Below are 15,267 nucleotides of genomic sequence, written 5' to 3' on the forward strand. Positions count from 1 at the left end.
AAAATTGAGATTTGAACCCAAGGTCCTTCATTGTTACTCCTAGCACTTGAGACATTATATCATCACTGCTAATAATTATTTTATTCTTATATAAATACTTAATCGACCCATTCATCCTATCCTACATTAAATAGTCTCAACAAAAAATATATCATTGATATCAAAGCGTGTTGTAATAAATAATTAATTCTCATGGCATTATATGGTACATTTAAAAAATAGTTGTATAAACTAAAAAAATGTAATTATCTTATGTGTATATAAAGTCTATATAATTGTGTAATGTAGTTGCTATTTGACTATCAATTGCTAGTGCACATAAATTGTTTCAGTGATTATATTTTTTTAGTTTTCAGTATTGCTTTGGTTATTATTTCATAAAACTAGTGACAGATACTTAAATTTTCAAGTTGTCAAATTTATAGTTGCCAAAATTATTTCGTTTTTTTTTCAGTGTAATTTTTGGTAAACTTGAAAAGAATTTTAATCAATCGATCTTTAAAGATGTTGAAAATAATGATATTCATATTATTCCGAGATACCTTAGTTTATAAGCATCTTTTAATTAGACACAATTTGTGCTCGCATTGTGCTCTCTATTGTTTCAAAAGCATTCACTTCTAGGACTACAAAGATCATCTTGGTTGTACGTGAATAAATATTTGGTGTCTTTATTTCGGATAGACATTCTTTCACATTAGATACGGTACCTTACAACAGTGTCAATGATACCGCTTGGATACATGATTGCACATTACGGTGAGAAGATCATTCAAAGACTAGAGCTTGTTAAAGCTATATGATATAACGCGTAGGCTACGCACGCACACAAAATATAGTGACTTCTGACTAGAAATTGTTGTAGACTTGTGGCGGTATATATATTATAGGTATATATACGATATACAATATATATATGATACAAGCTTATTACATTTATAATCACACGGACTCTCGTTAAACAGCCCATTTATGTATCAGTTAGAGTTCAATTACAAAAAATAAGTGTGTACATATATATCTCTTTTATTTTGCTTTGCATTTTAAGGTAAGACCTCCTTGGCTGCGAGACCGCGTCTCGCTCATCCAATTGCTTGCTTATCTAACGGACTTGTCGCTATTGGCACGTATTACATTTTCTTGGACCGCTCAAGAACCTAAATCGAAGGACTGGCGATGTAGTATCCCGCGAGCTTAAAATACAGTACACATTGCATGTGTGTGTACCACATAATAAAAATAATAGCAAGGAAGAATACAGCGCGTATGTAAATCGAGTCGGTTTTTCTTTTAATGCAATTTATCTAAAAGATATGATTTGCGAGGATCGCAATTAATGTTCCCACGTTGATAAAATTGTGGTAAATCAAGATTGTTCATGTCACAGCACAAAGACGCAGTCTTTTTTTTTACATATAAATACGAAGAGATTTTCAAGTAACAATGTTAAATCCGTGATATTATACGCGAAGAAAAATTAACGTATTACTTTTACGCGAATATAATCAAATTTGTAATCAAGTTTACTTGAATGACAAATTATATTTTCATCAATGTATTCCCACATGTTCGTATTTTTCTATGTTCTAAATGACCTCCTTTGTTGTTCTGTTGCGCGACCGCATTTTTGTTATGAGAGTATTGCTGTTTTAATCGTAAAATCTTTTTTTCATAATAAACTATCATCTCTTTGGATCGCCATAATTTAACGTCAAGTATGTGTGCAACGCATAATTTACACGTTCTTTAATATAGAGATAATAATAATGTGCATATATATATTTATATATGATAGAAGCTTAAATATATAGAGAAGACTGGCTTGATGGAAATACACCGCACGAAGAGCGAGACCATTTCGGCATTATCAAATTCAATATATCAACATTATTGTTTAGAAAAAATATGTCATAATTTATTTATATTTAAAATAAATCTTATTTATTATAAATTTTATTGGAAATCCTAGCCAGTTCCATGATCTTTCATAAATAATTCGTAAGTACGTTTTTTCACTTGTAATAATTGAAATAATGTGCAATTTACTTATCATTACTATATAGAGTAATGATTGATATCTTTCTTTGTGCGTAGGTGGATTTAAATTGGGCCGCGCTTTGAAACACCATTTTCACTGTTTCGATCTTAATCTTACATTATTTTAAATGCAGAACTAAAAGAAATGGTATCTGATAGTATACGCAACGTTCAGAAATATCTTTCCATGGCAGTATGCGTCATAGATATCGGAAATAAAGATATTTCGCCGACGTATGTAAGTGGAACTATCTCCTATTACACTTAGAAATAACTTAGAGAATATTTAGCATCTCAATAGATAATCAAAATAGTTTAGCTTCAGCAACATTACTTGCAAAAAATATTGTGCGATTTAAATCTAATGTCTATTAGATTCGTGTAAGATAATAATGAATGACATATACACATCTTTCACAAGAATCAATCATCAAATTAAACGTGAAATAATATTATGGAATTAATAAATAGGAAATATTCATTGATAAAATGTACCATACACACATATGTTAATTAAAATAACATCACAATGGTTGGAAACTCCGTATTCTGATATATCTCGATAACGAACGACTAAGTTCCCAAATAGCACAGAGTTAAAAAAAATTTAGGCTTATATTATCAATTTAGAATTCATTTGCAGATGCAAAAAGAACTCTTTTCAGAAAAAAAATTTTTTGTATCTCAAAATGAATTCTAAATTGACGACATAACCTTGAATTCTTTTTTAATCTCTGTACTAGTTGAGTTTGTATTGCTATATAAGTTATGCGCGAATAATACAGACATACAAGAATAAACATCGCGTGATACGCGCAATGATAAGAATTTCGATTTACATTCAGTCTAGTGACTTCGATCTGTCTAATTTGTGTTTACTTTCAAGATCAAAGTTTACACTTGCACGATTTATCGTACGAGGACCGCGGGCCTCCTCAACATTTTCACTCGGAGGCGATTGCACATTTTCAAAAATAAAGGATTCTAATATCACATTATTGGATGGATTTGATTGAGAAGAATTCGCATCTCGTTCTAGAGAACTAGCGCCATCGAAAGCCGTTGTTTGAGCGGAATTAAAAGTGTTCCGTTGGGAAGCGTTCGACGAATCTCCAGGGAGAACTTGTTGGAAGCTGTCGCCTTGGCAAATGACACCTCTAGCGTGTCTACGCGGTAATCGCAAGGAACCACCAAAATTCATGCGCTCTCTCGGGAAGTTTTCCTGCATTACAGCAGCCACGTTAAATGTACGCTTCAATCCGTTCTCGTTTTTATTCTCCGACTTAGGCGAGAGAGAATGCCTATCCGCAGTCGTCATGCATCTCTTTTGAGATGCTCGATTTTCACCCTGCATGGGGATGTTACCGTGAACTAATAAAGACTGATCATTTTCATGCCAAGGACTACGTTCTCCGTAGCTGCTGGTCGCAGCGTCAATATTGAACATTGCATGTTCCTCCGTATTCGGAATCTCGTAGCCATGTGCCACGTTTTCCGCATCCAACGCGTCGGACGTTCTGTCCGTTGGATATCCCGGCAATCGATGCGGACTGTTCTGATAACTGCAACTAAAATTACCTCCTCCTGACGCGACCGGTTCTGCCGGATACTCCAAAGGTACGCACTCAGAGGTGGTGCAATATTGAGAAAAATGCGCGAACGGAACACTCTCGTGACTGTCGAGCTGATGAGCATTTACGTTGTCACTTTGACATTGACTCGAATTACCATCCACCAATCTTGCTGGAGAATTGCAGCTGTAGAAAAAACATTGTGGTACACTCGGATTCGGTATCACATTTGCCGTCTGCAGATTCAGTCGCGCGGCTGAGGACTCCGGCGATGTTGGATTTGAGAGCTTGCCGCGCGTTTGTGCTATTACCGTTTCATAACTAGGCGGAGGACCGTATAATTGATAATAAGGACAATTGGTGTCGTTTAACACGACGTTCATATTCTGATAATGTGTCGATGTGGTCGCGTTACTGTTATACGCTGGCGCCGCTGTATTTCTCTGAGGACCTGTTCAAAAAAATATACATAAATTTTGTTATGCTTCTCTACTTATTTATGTAAATAATTTTCACTGTGCTTTTTCTTCTACACATTTTTATAAAGTTTACGAGAAATCTATTAGAAAAGAATACGAGCCTTTCCACATGCGATGCAATAGGACGGTATTTCTTGCTGAATTGTACGTAATACGAGCTTGCTGCGCTTGACAAGGTGCATTACGGAGAGAATTTTGTGATCTGGTGTTGGAAGATCGAGTTGGAATAGCCGAAGCTGCCGCTCTGTATCTACCTTGCAACCAGTAACGATACCACCAACCACCACCAGAGCAGACTAAGAACATGATTATAACCAGAATCCTAAAAAAATTATTACACAAAACATTTTTATAATTATTATCAAAAAAACTTGACAAAAATTATTATTAAAAACTACTTACCAATAGTACCATAAGTGATGGAAATGAAATCCAGGTGACACGCAACAACCAAAAGCACAACAATACTCTGTTCTTGAACATCTGCAAATATTGTAATTGTCAAGTTAATTTTTCTTACATGAATATAAACAATACAAATAAACAATTTTTTACGTTTATCGTATTATTTTTAAAGGATACAATAAACATCAGTATACTTTATTGCAGAAAGATCTTTCTTTAAAAAAAAAAAAAAGGGGGGGGGATTAAGCCAGCACAATGTAACATGTGTTCTACAACGAAATATCATACTTAGTAACAGTTAACAACAAATATAAATTGGGTAATGGTAATCATCGTAATCTTTTCAATAGAATAGAATAAACACAAATAATATTTTTCCCTTAACTTAACATAAATGTTTAATTTGCAGATAATTTTTTCTATGGCAATATCTCTCTGAAATATGATAGATTCAATACAATAATATAAAAAGTAAATTATTAACAAACAAAATTTGTGATACAGATTTTGTCTTGTTAAGATAAAACACTTATCCAGAATTCAATTTAATAATTATTGTTGTGCATAAAGTATAGAAACTATAATTATAGATACATTATAATTATTTAATCTTAAAATAAATATTTAAAAAAATAGAGTTTCTGAAACAAAGATTAAGAATAAGAAATGTACATCTAAAGCCTAATTTTAATTGCTCCAATAAATTGAGCTAACTAAAATGATTCATGGATCCAGTTCATAAAAAAAGTTGTTGAATACAGTAAGGACTAATTATTTTATATAGTTAGAGATTTCTTATTAGATTACTTCTGTTCAGGTTTTGATTTAAATAACGGGACATTGTCCATCAAAATATAATTTGAGAAAATATAAATTGAAATTTTGAGGCTTAGTTAACAATAACAGATACAGATATATTTAAAATTCAAATATTTAATTTGTATAAATATGATAAAAATATTCAATTCTTTTAAATTCCCTTAAATATAAGTATTACATATGATGAATTAGTGCCATAACTTTTGTTGAGAATATACAAGTTATGTCAGCGAGGTAGTTGGTAGATAAAATATAATCAATTAAAACTAGTTAATATAATTGGAAAAGACAACATACTCATAGTATTTTATTTCTCCAGGCATATCAGAGGCACAGTACTTTGCTTCTGCCTGAAAATGAAATAGAATTACAGCGTCTGTATATATAGGATATAATGATTCATAAAAACAATCTTATATTATAAACTTGTTATTCTGCACGAGATCATTTGTGTCTGGATTTACACACAATGAGATCATTTGTGTCTGGATTTATCTTTCATTATTTTTACAACTATAAAAAAGAACTTACATGTATTTTAACATATCTAGAAAGTATTTATTTTGAAAAATTGTGTACAAATAAGATTGAACTATTTTAAAATAATTGTATATAAAAATTCCAGTTAATTACAGCAATACTTTTAGTAGATCAAAGAAAAAATGCACAAGATAGAAATAATTCCAAAATTGCATGTACAAAGAATTAATCTATAAAATATAAATCAATAAAATTTAATCGACACTAATATTGTAAGAAAATCGCGTGATAACTTTTTATACTTGAATGCTCCATTATGATGCTTCATTGTTTGATTCTATCCAAAGGTAGTAAGTTAAATGGAATTGAGCAAAGTGAAATAACTCAAACGAATCGTTTTTAGAATGCAAACTGACAATTTCCGAGTCTGTGGGTACGCAATTTTTTGAATCGTAAAAGAGAAATTGAATGAAAAAAAGAATAACTATTGATGAAGGACGGAGACAACTCACATAAATGAGACACTTCGATGTACCCACGAATATCGCGAGCTTCTTCTTACTATTGCGAGCCATCTCGTTCAATAGATAGCCGCGCTGTCGATTTTGAGTCAAGTGCGATGGTATCTAGTGCGATGTTTTGACATAATCGCCATTTCTCACCGTCCGTGATGTACACACAACATTGCACATTGCATTTATTGATTTCAATTTCGGAACTCAACAATGACGTCAGTTTGCCACCAGCGCTACCATCATCTACCACCAGGACTGCGTTCCAAAACCTACTACAAACTGTTAAGCCCGTATCAGACTATGCATTGAAAATTGAAGATTGAAGATTAAAGATTGAGCTTTGGCCAATCAAAATAAAAGGAGTTAAAATTTCCTTGGTTTGATTGGTCAAATTTCAATCTTTAATCTTTAATCTCAATCTTCAATGCGTAGTCTGATACGGGCTTTACAGTAACTAAAAAGCTATAGCATACGTTAGGATTGGTCTACAATAGCCGTTACCGTAAGAAATTCACCAATCATAGTCGATTATTCTTCTATAAATCAACTGTGATTGGCTAATTTCTTACGGTTACGGTTATTCTAAACCAACTTTAGGCCTAATGCACAATGAAAAGCACAGGCAGTAGAAACTAGGAACAGAGAATAACAACAGACAATCGATTTCAACCAATCAGAAGTCGCGAAAAATATCTGCGAATCAATCAAAAGTTGCGAAATCTATTGCCTATTGTTATTCCCTGTTTTTATTGCCTTGGTCTGTGCCATGTGCTTTTCATTGTGCAGTAGGCTTCACCCTTAACAATTTGAATACTTTTCTTGTATTTGGATCTGATGGGATGCTTATGAAATGGGTACATGTGAAAGGGAATACATATAAATCGGAAAAGCTTGAGTTATTTCATAAATTACAGGTTTTTATTATTTTTTGTTTTGAATATAATTCTTTCTAGAACATAGCATAATTAATATCGGGATTTTTTTTTTAATTATATATTACTTTATCCAATTTTCTTTTTTTTAAGAGTTAATTGTGTTTTTTCTAGGAAAAAAAGTAAAAAGAGAAAAACATGCAACAACACACAATATTAAAAATTAAAGTAAAAGCAAACATGACATCTTTTATTCCATCTACAAGATATAATTGTAAAGTGAGATTGTTTGAATCTAGAAGTCGAATAAGGCAAACGAGTCGTACTACGGCAAAAATTTCAAAATATCACATTTTAGAAAGCAGGAATACTGTACAAGATATATGCCGTAAAATTTTGGATAGAGATATTGGTCTTGTCAAACCTTATAGAAGCATTAACTTAGATCATGTTATTCCTGCATTGTCACCAATATTAAAATCCTTCAAAGATCGACATAACCGATTTAATTATTTTGATAAATTGAAACATACAATAGAAAATACTAGATGTAAAAAAACTCAAGAGAACAAGAAACCAAAGTATAAACATCAAATTGATGTCTGTTTAGTGCAAGCTTTCTTTAGTTTGTTATTGTATAAAATTGTCCCTCTTGAATTATTTGGCACATCAAGAAACCGAAAGCTTATAAAATCCACAATATATCGTCTTTTAAAGACAAAGCCAAACAAGATACCAGTATCACAGCCTTTTAAAAGAAAAAAATCAAAAAGAACAGATGCCATTGGGGGCATACTAGATTTGGAACATGCTAAACCATTTTTATTAAAAAAGCTGGATGTATGTTTATTGAATAATTATATAAATTATAAAAAGCTTGGACCTTATCAAGATTATTTCCAGGCAGCAAGCTGACATTATTTGTCATCAAAATATGATCAAAGATGTTATTTTGATATCAAAATAATGACAAATAACGTCAGCTTACACCTGGAATTTTTTTTTAATTAATTTGATAATTAAATCCAATATTTTCTGTAAAATATTTATTTTTTTAGATTTCTCAAATTCAGTGGTTACATTCAATTAATAATGATACAGTACGACGGATAATTATACTAAAACTATTGCATTGGTTTTTTGCACAATATATCATAAAGATTTTACATAAATATGTAGTCTTGAACCACTTGAAAAAGCAATGGGTTTATATCACAAAAGATAATTGGTGCAATATGCAAGAAGAATTTATAAAAGAAAAGAAGGATACTAATAATCTTGTGCCCTATGCAAAGTTAAATAACACATATATTGGGATATATAAATTTCTTCCAAGTTCTTCTGGTTTGAGAGCTTTATTTATAACAAAGTACATAAATATCTGTTTAATAATACATAAAATTACATAAAAATCTGTTTAATAATAGTTCAACAAAAAAATGATTTTCTTAAACACCAGAATAGAACCAATTATTTCCTATAATTTTTTGGATGCTGAATACAAATCTGATTTTTAAATTGCTCCTTTATGTCAAAATTTCAAGAAATTTACAACTAAAGTGCAAAAGATTATCTTTATGTACTTGTCATATTATAACTACAATATGTAATGCACCGAAACAGTTCTATTTAAAATTAAGTATGTTGTTAGGACTTTTAGCCCTCAAAAGAAATTTTTGGTGTTTCAACTATGATCAGAATTAGATAAGTTAATATATATTTTTAACTAAACTTTGAAGTTCAAATGTCGCTTTTTAACACAATTGATCACTGATATATGTGAATTATTGCCTAATATTTATCATTTATTTAAGACTATTACGACTAATCGCATGATGCATATTTGATTATTGAGATTTCATCGCACATTGATCATGACTGTACTTTTCAAAGATGGGATGATTGCAATTATTTGGACTCGTCAAGTGATATATCAATAATTTTAAATAACTCATAGGTAAAAACAGCCCTTTTGCTTTAACTGTAAATGTCTCATTATGTCAAATTATGTCAAATTATGATGCAATGGAGCAATTTGGATTCATATTTAACGTCCAAAAAAACAATAGAAAATGTCAAGTCTCGTTTTATTTTTATTTTTTTGTTGAATTGCTTTATTTTTTTATAAATAAAACTGTATTATTCCTTTAATGTTGTTCGTTTATTTAGACTAAAAATAAATGTAAATACTATTTGTAAAAAAACATATATAATTTCAGGAATAGTAAAGGAATACATGATAGTGATTATGTTGTTTTAAGATTTTTGCAACAATTATATGTTACTTATTTTGATGAAAATGGGCCTCCAACGATAAAAGGTTGTAAAAATATGATTAAGCATTTTACATCCAGGTTTAAGAATCAACAATTATATTATGTTCGTTGTGATATTCAAGATGCATTTGGCGCTATAATCCAAAGTATAATTTATTATTTAAGACATTTAACGTATTTGTTAACGAGTTACTTATTTTACTATTTTATTTCAGAAAAATTATTCGATATTATTGATACGCATTGCAAAAAATTATATGAAAAGCATGGCAAGTATCTTGTAACACAAACTGTTACCGTTAAAACAAATAAAAGAGGTCAAATTATAATAAAGAAATACTTGCAAATTTTAGAGTCTTACCTTAAAAGTTCAATATTCAAAGAAAATGTAACTCGAAACAGTACAGATCCCAAATTGAAAGTTTCAATAAAAAGGTTGAAAAATAGAATATATAAGTTAATACATCTGCGAAAGGTAAAATTAATTATGACTGACGTAAAATAACATGAAATTAAAACTGTAATTAATCTGAAATGATATATTTTTATTGTATTAGGTTAAATTTAATGGTCAAGTATATTCAATAAAAGAACTTGGTGTACCACAAGGTGCGTCATTGTCTCCAATTTTATGTGATATATATTACCAAAATATGATCAAAGAAATATTCTCTGAATATTTAGACAACGGTCTTCTGTACAGATATGTGGACGATATGTTATACATGACTAGCAATGAAACGTATGCAACAAGGTAACTTCAAATATTTTTGTATTATTAAACATATTCACCATGACCAAGCGACATGCATAAAATGCGTATTACAAAATTTTTACTTACAAATTAATATTTTTTACAGATTTCTAAAAATTGTTGAATCAGGTATACCTGAATATAATGTAAAGTTTAATCAAACGAAAACAGACTCGAATGTAGACACAAAACAACAGCATAAGAACAAAAACTTCACTTTTCTAAACAAAATTCGTGTAACAGTGTAAAACTCAATAAACGTTGGAACTGTATTATTCTTTATACTTTGAAAAAAAAATTTATAGCGAGATATAGACGAGATTGAAGCAAAAATACAAGTTTATGTTTTTGTAAAAATTTAAGTTGCTAAGTTTATGCTCATTTAAAATTTAAAAATATATTTGATAATCTGGTATTCTTTTTCAAAATTCCTTTTGTTCTGGTTTCTGAGCCTGTATCCTTATTGTCCTTAGTCTTATTTCTTGTTCAAGTTGTGCAATTGTTCACAATTTTTTTTTACAAAATGAATGCCTTAAAACGAACTATTATTATTTGTATCACTTGATTCTAAACTTTCCCTCAGTCAAAACAATACAAAGAACTAGTAACATCTTATATCAATATATTTAAAATTTTAGTATTTAATACCATCTCCAACGTTTAGTATATACAAAAAAATTGTATACTGTTACACATAATTATATATTTTTATATATATAATTTTATACAACCATATATTATAATTATATATAATAATTAAGAGAAATTATGTTGAATCATACATAATTATATATAAAAAAAATTGTTTACCAGGTTTAACATGTTTTATTGGTATTGCTGGATTTTCTTTAACTAATAAATTAAGTTTTAGAATCATATTTTAAATAAATAATTTGTTAATAAATATATACCAAAAAATTGTTTTTAGAGATTAAATTCATTTGCATAAAATTTTGTATATAAAACTTTATACTTTAAAATCGCTATCTGGAGGTTTTTGAGATTGCTGATTACTCTAACGTCCAAACTTTAAAATGACGGATACAATATGATGGATAAAATGATCAAAATCAACTGGATTTGTTTAAAAAAGACCGGGATGGTTTTCTCTGTTAACACACGAGGTATCGCGCGCGCGTGCGCGTCGCGTGCACGGTCTCGCTACATTCGTACGCTCGTAGCGGTAGGGAAAGGTGTCGCGGACCGGCGGCGATGTGACCGAGACTCGCAACGCGAGGACGACGAGATACGCGTCTGGAGTCCGGATGTTTTCGTCGACGAAGTGATCCACGATGAACCTCACCGCGGGCAACACGCACGGTAATGGCTTGCTCTACGCCGGCTTCAACCAGGACCAAGGTACGTCGGCGCGGTTACTTGACAGCGGAACGTCCGCGTATCTGTCAAATTTGCATTGCATCCGTTCTAACCTAATTAAGCCCCCGTTCACGACCGCGATTTGGCGACGACACAGCACGACGATGATAATTCAGTCCTGTGGATTGTGCTCGGTGCTCGTTGTTTCTAACCTTACATCGGAGCATTGCAGGACGCTCCGATCTCGCCGATCGATTCGACCGCGAGCCTCTTTGCCGAGAAACGTCAGTGACCCTCCGACGTCCGCGCAATTTGCGAGAGAGTCGCGATCATACGATCAGTTTTCGTCAGTGAGCGAATCTTTCATGATTTCTAAAAGGTGAAAGAATGAAATGCTTCAGTATGCTTCGTGTCTTCTTTTCGTTTTCTTCCGTCCCATTTCGAAGCGATACGGACGCACGTAATGCGACTCCACGCTTGAAATAAGTTTGTAGTGATATCGCGTCTTCATGTGTGAGTTTATCAAGTCCAGTCATCTTCTGCACTTATGACGGCGCGTGTATGCATCATAAATATACGCGATAGTCGATTAATTGTCGAGGAAAGGAATATACGTATAGTAGATAAGGCTGTATCACTGTGCTGTTCACGCATTTGCAGGATGCTTCGCCTGTGGCATGGAGAACGGGTTCCGAGTGTACAACTGTGATCCGTTGAAGGAGAAAGAGAGACACGATTTCAGCGATGGTGGCCTCGGATATGTGGAGATGCTTTTCAGATGTAATTATCTGGCATTGGTCGGGGGTGGAGACAAGCCAATGTACCCGACAAACAAAGGTTTCTTTTATTTTTTACATGCATGGTATAAATATCGTTATAAACAGAAGTCATTTATACTATGTAATTGTAGTTATGATATGGGACGATATCAAGAAATTGCCAGCAATCACATTAGAATTCAACGCACCTGTAAAAGGAGTCAAACTGCGGAGAGACAGGATAGTGGTAGTGCTAGAGGGTGTTATAAAGGTTTATACGTTTACACAAAATCCCCAACAGTTGCACGTATTCGAAACTAATCCTAATCCGCGAGGGTTGTGCGTTCTGTGTCCAAACAGCAACAATTCGTTACTCGCTTTTCCTGGACGAAAAAACGGCCATGTTCAAGGTAAAAATGGAATCAATGCGTCTTGCACATCAAACGTATTGTGTAACACTGATTATTTGTATTTTAGTTATAGATCTGGCTAATACAGAGAAGCAACCCTTAAATATAGAAGCACACGAAACGCCTTTATCTTGCATAGCTTTAAATCTGCAGGGCACCAGATTGGCCACTGCCTCGGAGAAGGGCACTTTGATAAGAGTATTCGATACGCAAAATGGCAACATGATTAACGAATTAAGAAGAGGAGCGAATCATGCGAATATCTATTGGTAAGCACGGTAAAAGGAAAATACAGAGTTATATGGAGAAATTATTATCAGCTCGCGTACGTTTTATTTCAGCATAAATTTCAATCACGATTCTACATGGCTGTGCGTTGCCAGCGATCACGGCACCGTACATGTATTTGCCGTCGAAGATCAAAAACTGAATCGCCAATCTAGCTTAGCATCCGCCACGTTCCTGCCAAAGTACTTCAGCTCGAGTTGGAGTTTCTGCAAATTTCAAGTGCCGGGCGGTCCCCAGTGCATGTGCGCGTTCGGTCAGGATAACAATAGTATCATAGGTAAGCGATGCTTTAGTGAATTAAAAGAATGCGAATTAAACAAAAACTACATTACATACTCCGTTCAATCTCTCACTTTTGCGATCTCTTTATGCAGTGATATGCGCAGACGGTAGTTATTACAAGTTTGTGTTCAACAACAAGGGTGAATGCACGAGGGACTTTTACGCGCAGTTTCTCGAGTTGACCGACGACAAAGCGTGATTGGAGGATATATAACGACGGTGAATTCCTGACCGCGTGTCGAGAGATGACTTTCGCATGTTCCTTCGTCTTTCTCACTTATTTTGACTGATTGTGAGTAAAAGAAGAACGAGCGGGTATGGCTCGTAGGTATATTACATTCATGGAGATTGCAGCACACTCGAGTTGTTTATACAGAGGAAATAACGTTTGTACCAAACGTTACGATAGAGGACCAAATGAAGAGTTCTATTAATTGTTGGTGATATCGTTCGTTGGTGTATTTATGTGCGAGTTTTCGAAAAAGAAAAAGGAGAGTAAAATATCGACAAATTGAAGAGACAAAAAATACCTTAACAGAGATTGTGTCGTAAACTTGTTACACGAGCCTATTCGCTAAAGACGCCTATTGACAAGCAAATTTTTAAATGTAAACAGAAGGAATACTTCCCCAGGTGATAACAGGGGACATCGCAAGTTACTTGTTAGCGTGATACTCACGTTTTCTTACATTTTAGATAAGAATGCTGCTGCAACTAACTAAAAGCGAACGTTGGCCATAAATTGTTGTTGTGGCAAAAAGCAAATTTTTTGTAGCTTTGCGATAAAGCGCTTTGCAATGCAATCGTGCATCTTTATCGATCATGTGTTTTCTAGTTGCACAAAAATTTTTTTGTTATATATAAATACATTATAAGAGTGATATACATCTTCGCTCTTTGACGATTTTAAATAGATTGTTGTTACAATCGCATCCGCGTTTTTGGCGATTCATTGAGCACGCCTTTGTTTCATAGCAGAGTCATATCATGTATACATCATGTCATATACACATATATCGTACCGAAGTATTGTAATTTTTATTTTCACGTTTTTTTCCATACATTTAATATACATATACACAAGAGAGATTCTACACTTTATATCACACGAATATTGCCGCAGATAACGAGGTTGTAATTTCACAAACAAGTTGGGTTTAAGTAAAACTGATGAACGAAATAAAACTAATTATGCCACGATTTGGAGTCCTGTCCCCCGCTATTTTTCTAAAAAATTAATCTACGATATATAACGTTTTCTTGACGTTGTCAATCTATAGAGCGCGTATCTTTTTCTAGAGATGTCACTCGTTTATGCTAAAAAAATAAATTCAGTCTTGCGCGTGAAAAGAAGTGCGCATTTATACAGCAGAAGAGAGAGATTACTTTTGAAATCGTGATATCTATCGGAATCTCGACGAATAGAAATCCAGAACGCGTGTGTCGCGTGTAAGTGTACATTGGATATGTAGATTTTTTTTCAACAGGATGTTTTTTTATTACCGAAAAAATCGGGAAAACCAAAAATTTATATTTTCTATTTGAGAAAATTTATTTTTTATTCTTGAAAATAATAGATTTTTATGGGGTTTTATTGGTACAGGGAGATTACTGTCACGAAACTTGAATTTTTTCTTTTTCTGACAAAATTGTTTCTTCACGTTTTTTTTAATAATGCAAAAGCGATTAGTAATAAATATACACATCCACGTACATTCTCTCGTGATTTGCGATTGTTTATTTAAAAGGAAAGGTAATAATGGAGAAATTCTAAATTGGCGTTGTGCGTTTAATCACCTTTCGAATTTTGTATTGTATTTCTGGTGAACTAGATCTGCGGACAGACTGTTATATATCATTTAGTTTATATTATTTAGTTTTTTTAGTATCTTTTAGTATTTTTTTAGTCCGAAATTTAATATTAAAAAATAACTCGAATGATTTTTTGTGATTGTACAATCAAGGAACATTAAAAGGTAAAATAAAATAAATTGATTTCAATGC

General features: G+C 32.5%; 3 protein-coding genes across 8 annotated transcripts; 2 read left to right on the forward strand and 1 right to left on the reverse strand.

Moving 5' to 3' along the window:
* Positions 1–646: 646 nt before the first annotated feature.
* Positions 647–6,536, reverse strand: LOC105205249. The gene is made up of 5 exons (XM_011174579.3): positions 6,304–6,536; positions 5,609–5,661; positions 4,490–4,570; positions 4,189–4,409; positions 647–4,059 (listed from the first exon to the last, which is right to left on the reverse strand). The coding sequence occupies exons 1-5, from the start codon at positions 6,364–6,366 to the stop codon at positions 2,879–2,881; spliced, it is 1,599 nt and encodes a 532-aa protein (XP_011172881.1). The 5' UTR covers positions 6,367–6,536; the 3' UTR covers positions 647–2,878.
* Positions 6,537–6,777: 241 nt separating this feature from the next.
* LOC105205248 (telomerase reverse transcriptase) lies at positions 6,778–10,636 on the forward strand. 5 transcript variants are annotated; one of them, XM_011174576.3, is made up of 8 exons: positions 6,781–7,220; positions 7,353–8,018; positions 8,237–8,547; positions 9,398–9,600; positions 9,670–9,723; positions 9,808–9,929; positions 10,012–10,208; positions 10,315–10,636. In XM_011174576.3, the coding sequence occupies exons 2-8, from the start codon at positions 7,377–7,379 to the stop codon at positions 10,454–10,456; spliced, it is 1,671 nt and encodes a 556-aa protein (XP_011172878.1). In that variant the 5' UTR covers positions 6,781–7,220; positions 7,353–7,376; the 3' UTR covers positions 10,457–10,636. The 5 variants fall into 5 exon arrangements, with proteins under 5 accessions (XP_039306804.1, XP_011172877.1, XP_011172878.1 ...); XM_011174578.3 differs by having other exon boundaries at positions 6,782–7,220; positions 9,398–9,498; XM_039450870.1 differs by having other exon boundaries at positions 6,778–7,160; positions 9,670–9,929.
* A 544-nt stretch (positions 10,637–11,180) lies between these two features.
* LOC105205247 (WD repeat domain phosphoinositide-interacting protein 3) lies at positions 11,181–14,463 on the forward strand. Of its 2 annotated transcripts, none has more exons than XM_011174574.3 (6): positions 11,181–11,567; positions 12,186–12,362; positions 12,436–12,693; positions 12,761–12,962; positions 13,035–13,258; positions 13,356–14,463. In XM_011174574.3, exons 1-6 carry the CDS (start codon positions 11,501–11,503, stop codon positions 13,460–13,462), a joined length of 1,035 nt encoding a protein of 344 aa, XP_011172876.1. In that variant the 5' UTR covers positions 11,181–11,500; the 3' UTR covers positions 13,463–14,463. The 2 variants fall into 2 exon arrangements, with proteins under 2 accessions (XP_011172876.1, XP_039306809.1); XM_039450875.1 differs by lacking the exon at positions 11,181–11,567 and adding an exon at positions 11,650–11,904.
* Positions 14,464–15,267: the final 804 nt, after the last annotated feature.

This window comes from Solenopsis invicta, chromosome 6 (genome assembly GCF_016802725.1).
Source record: "Solenopsis invicta isolate M01_SB chromosome 6, UNIL_Sinv_3.0, whole genome shotgun sequence".
Lineage (NCBI taxonomy): Eukaryota > Metazoa > Arthropoda > Insecta > Hymenoptera > Formicidae > Solenopsis > Solenopsis invicta.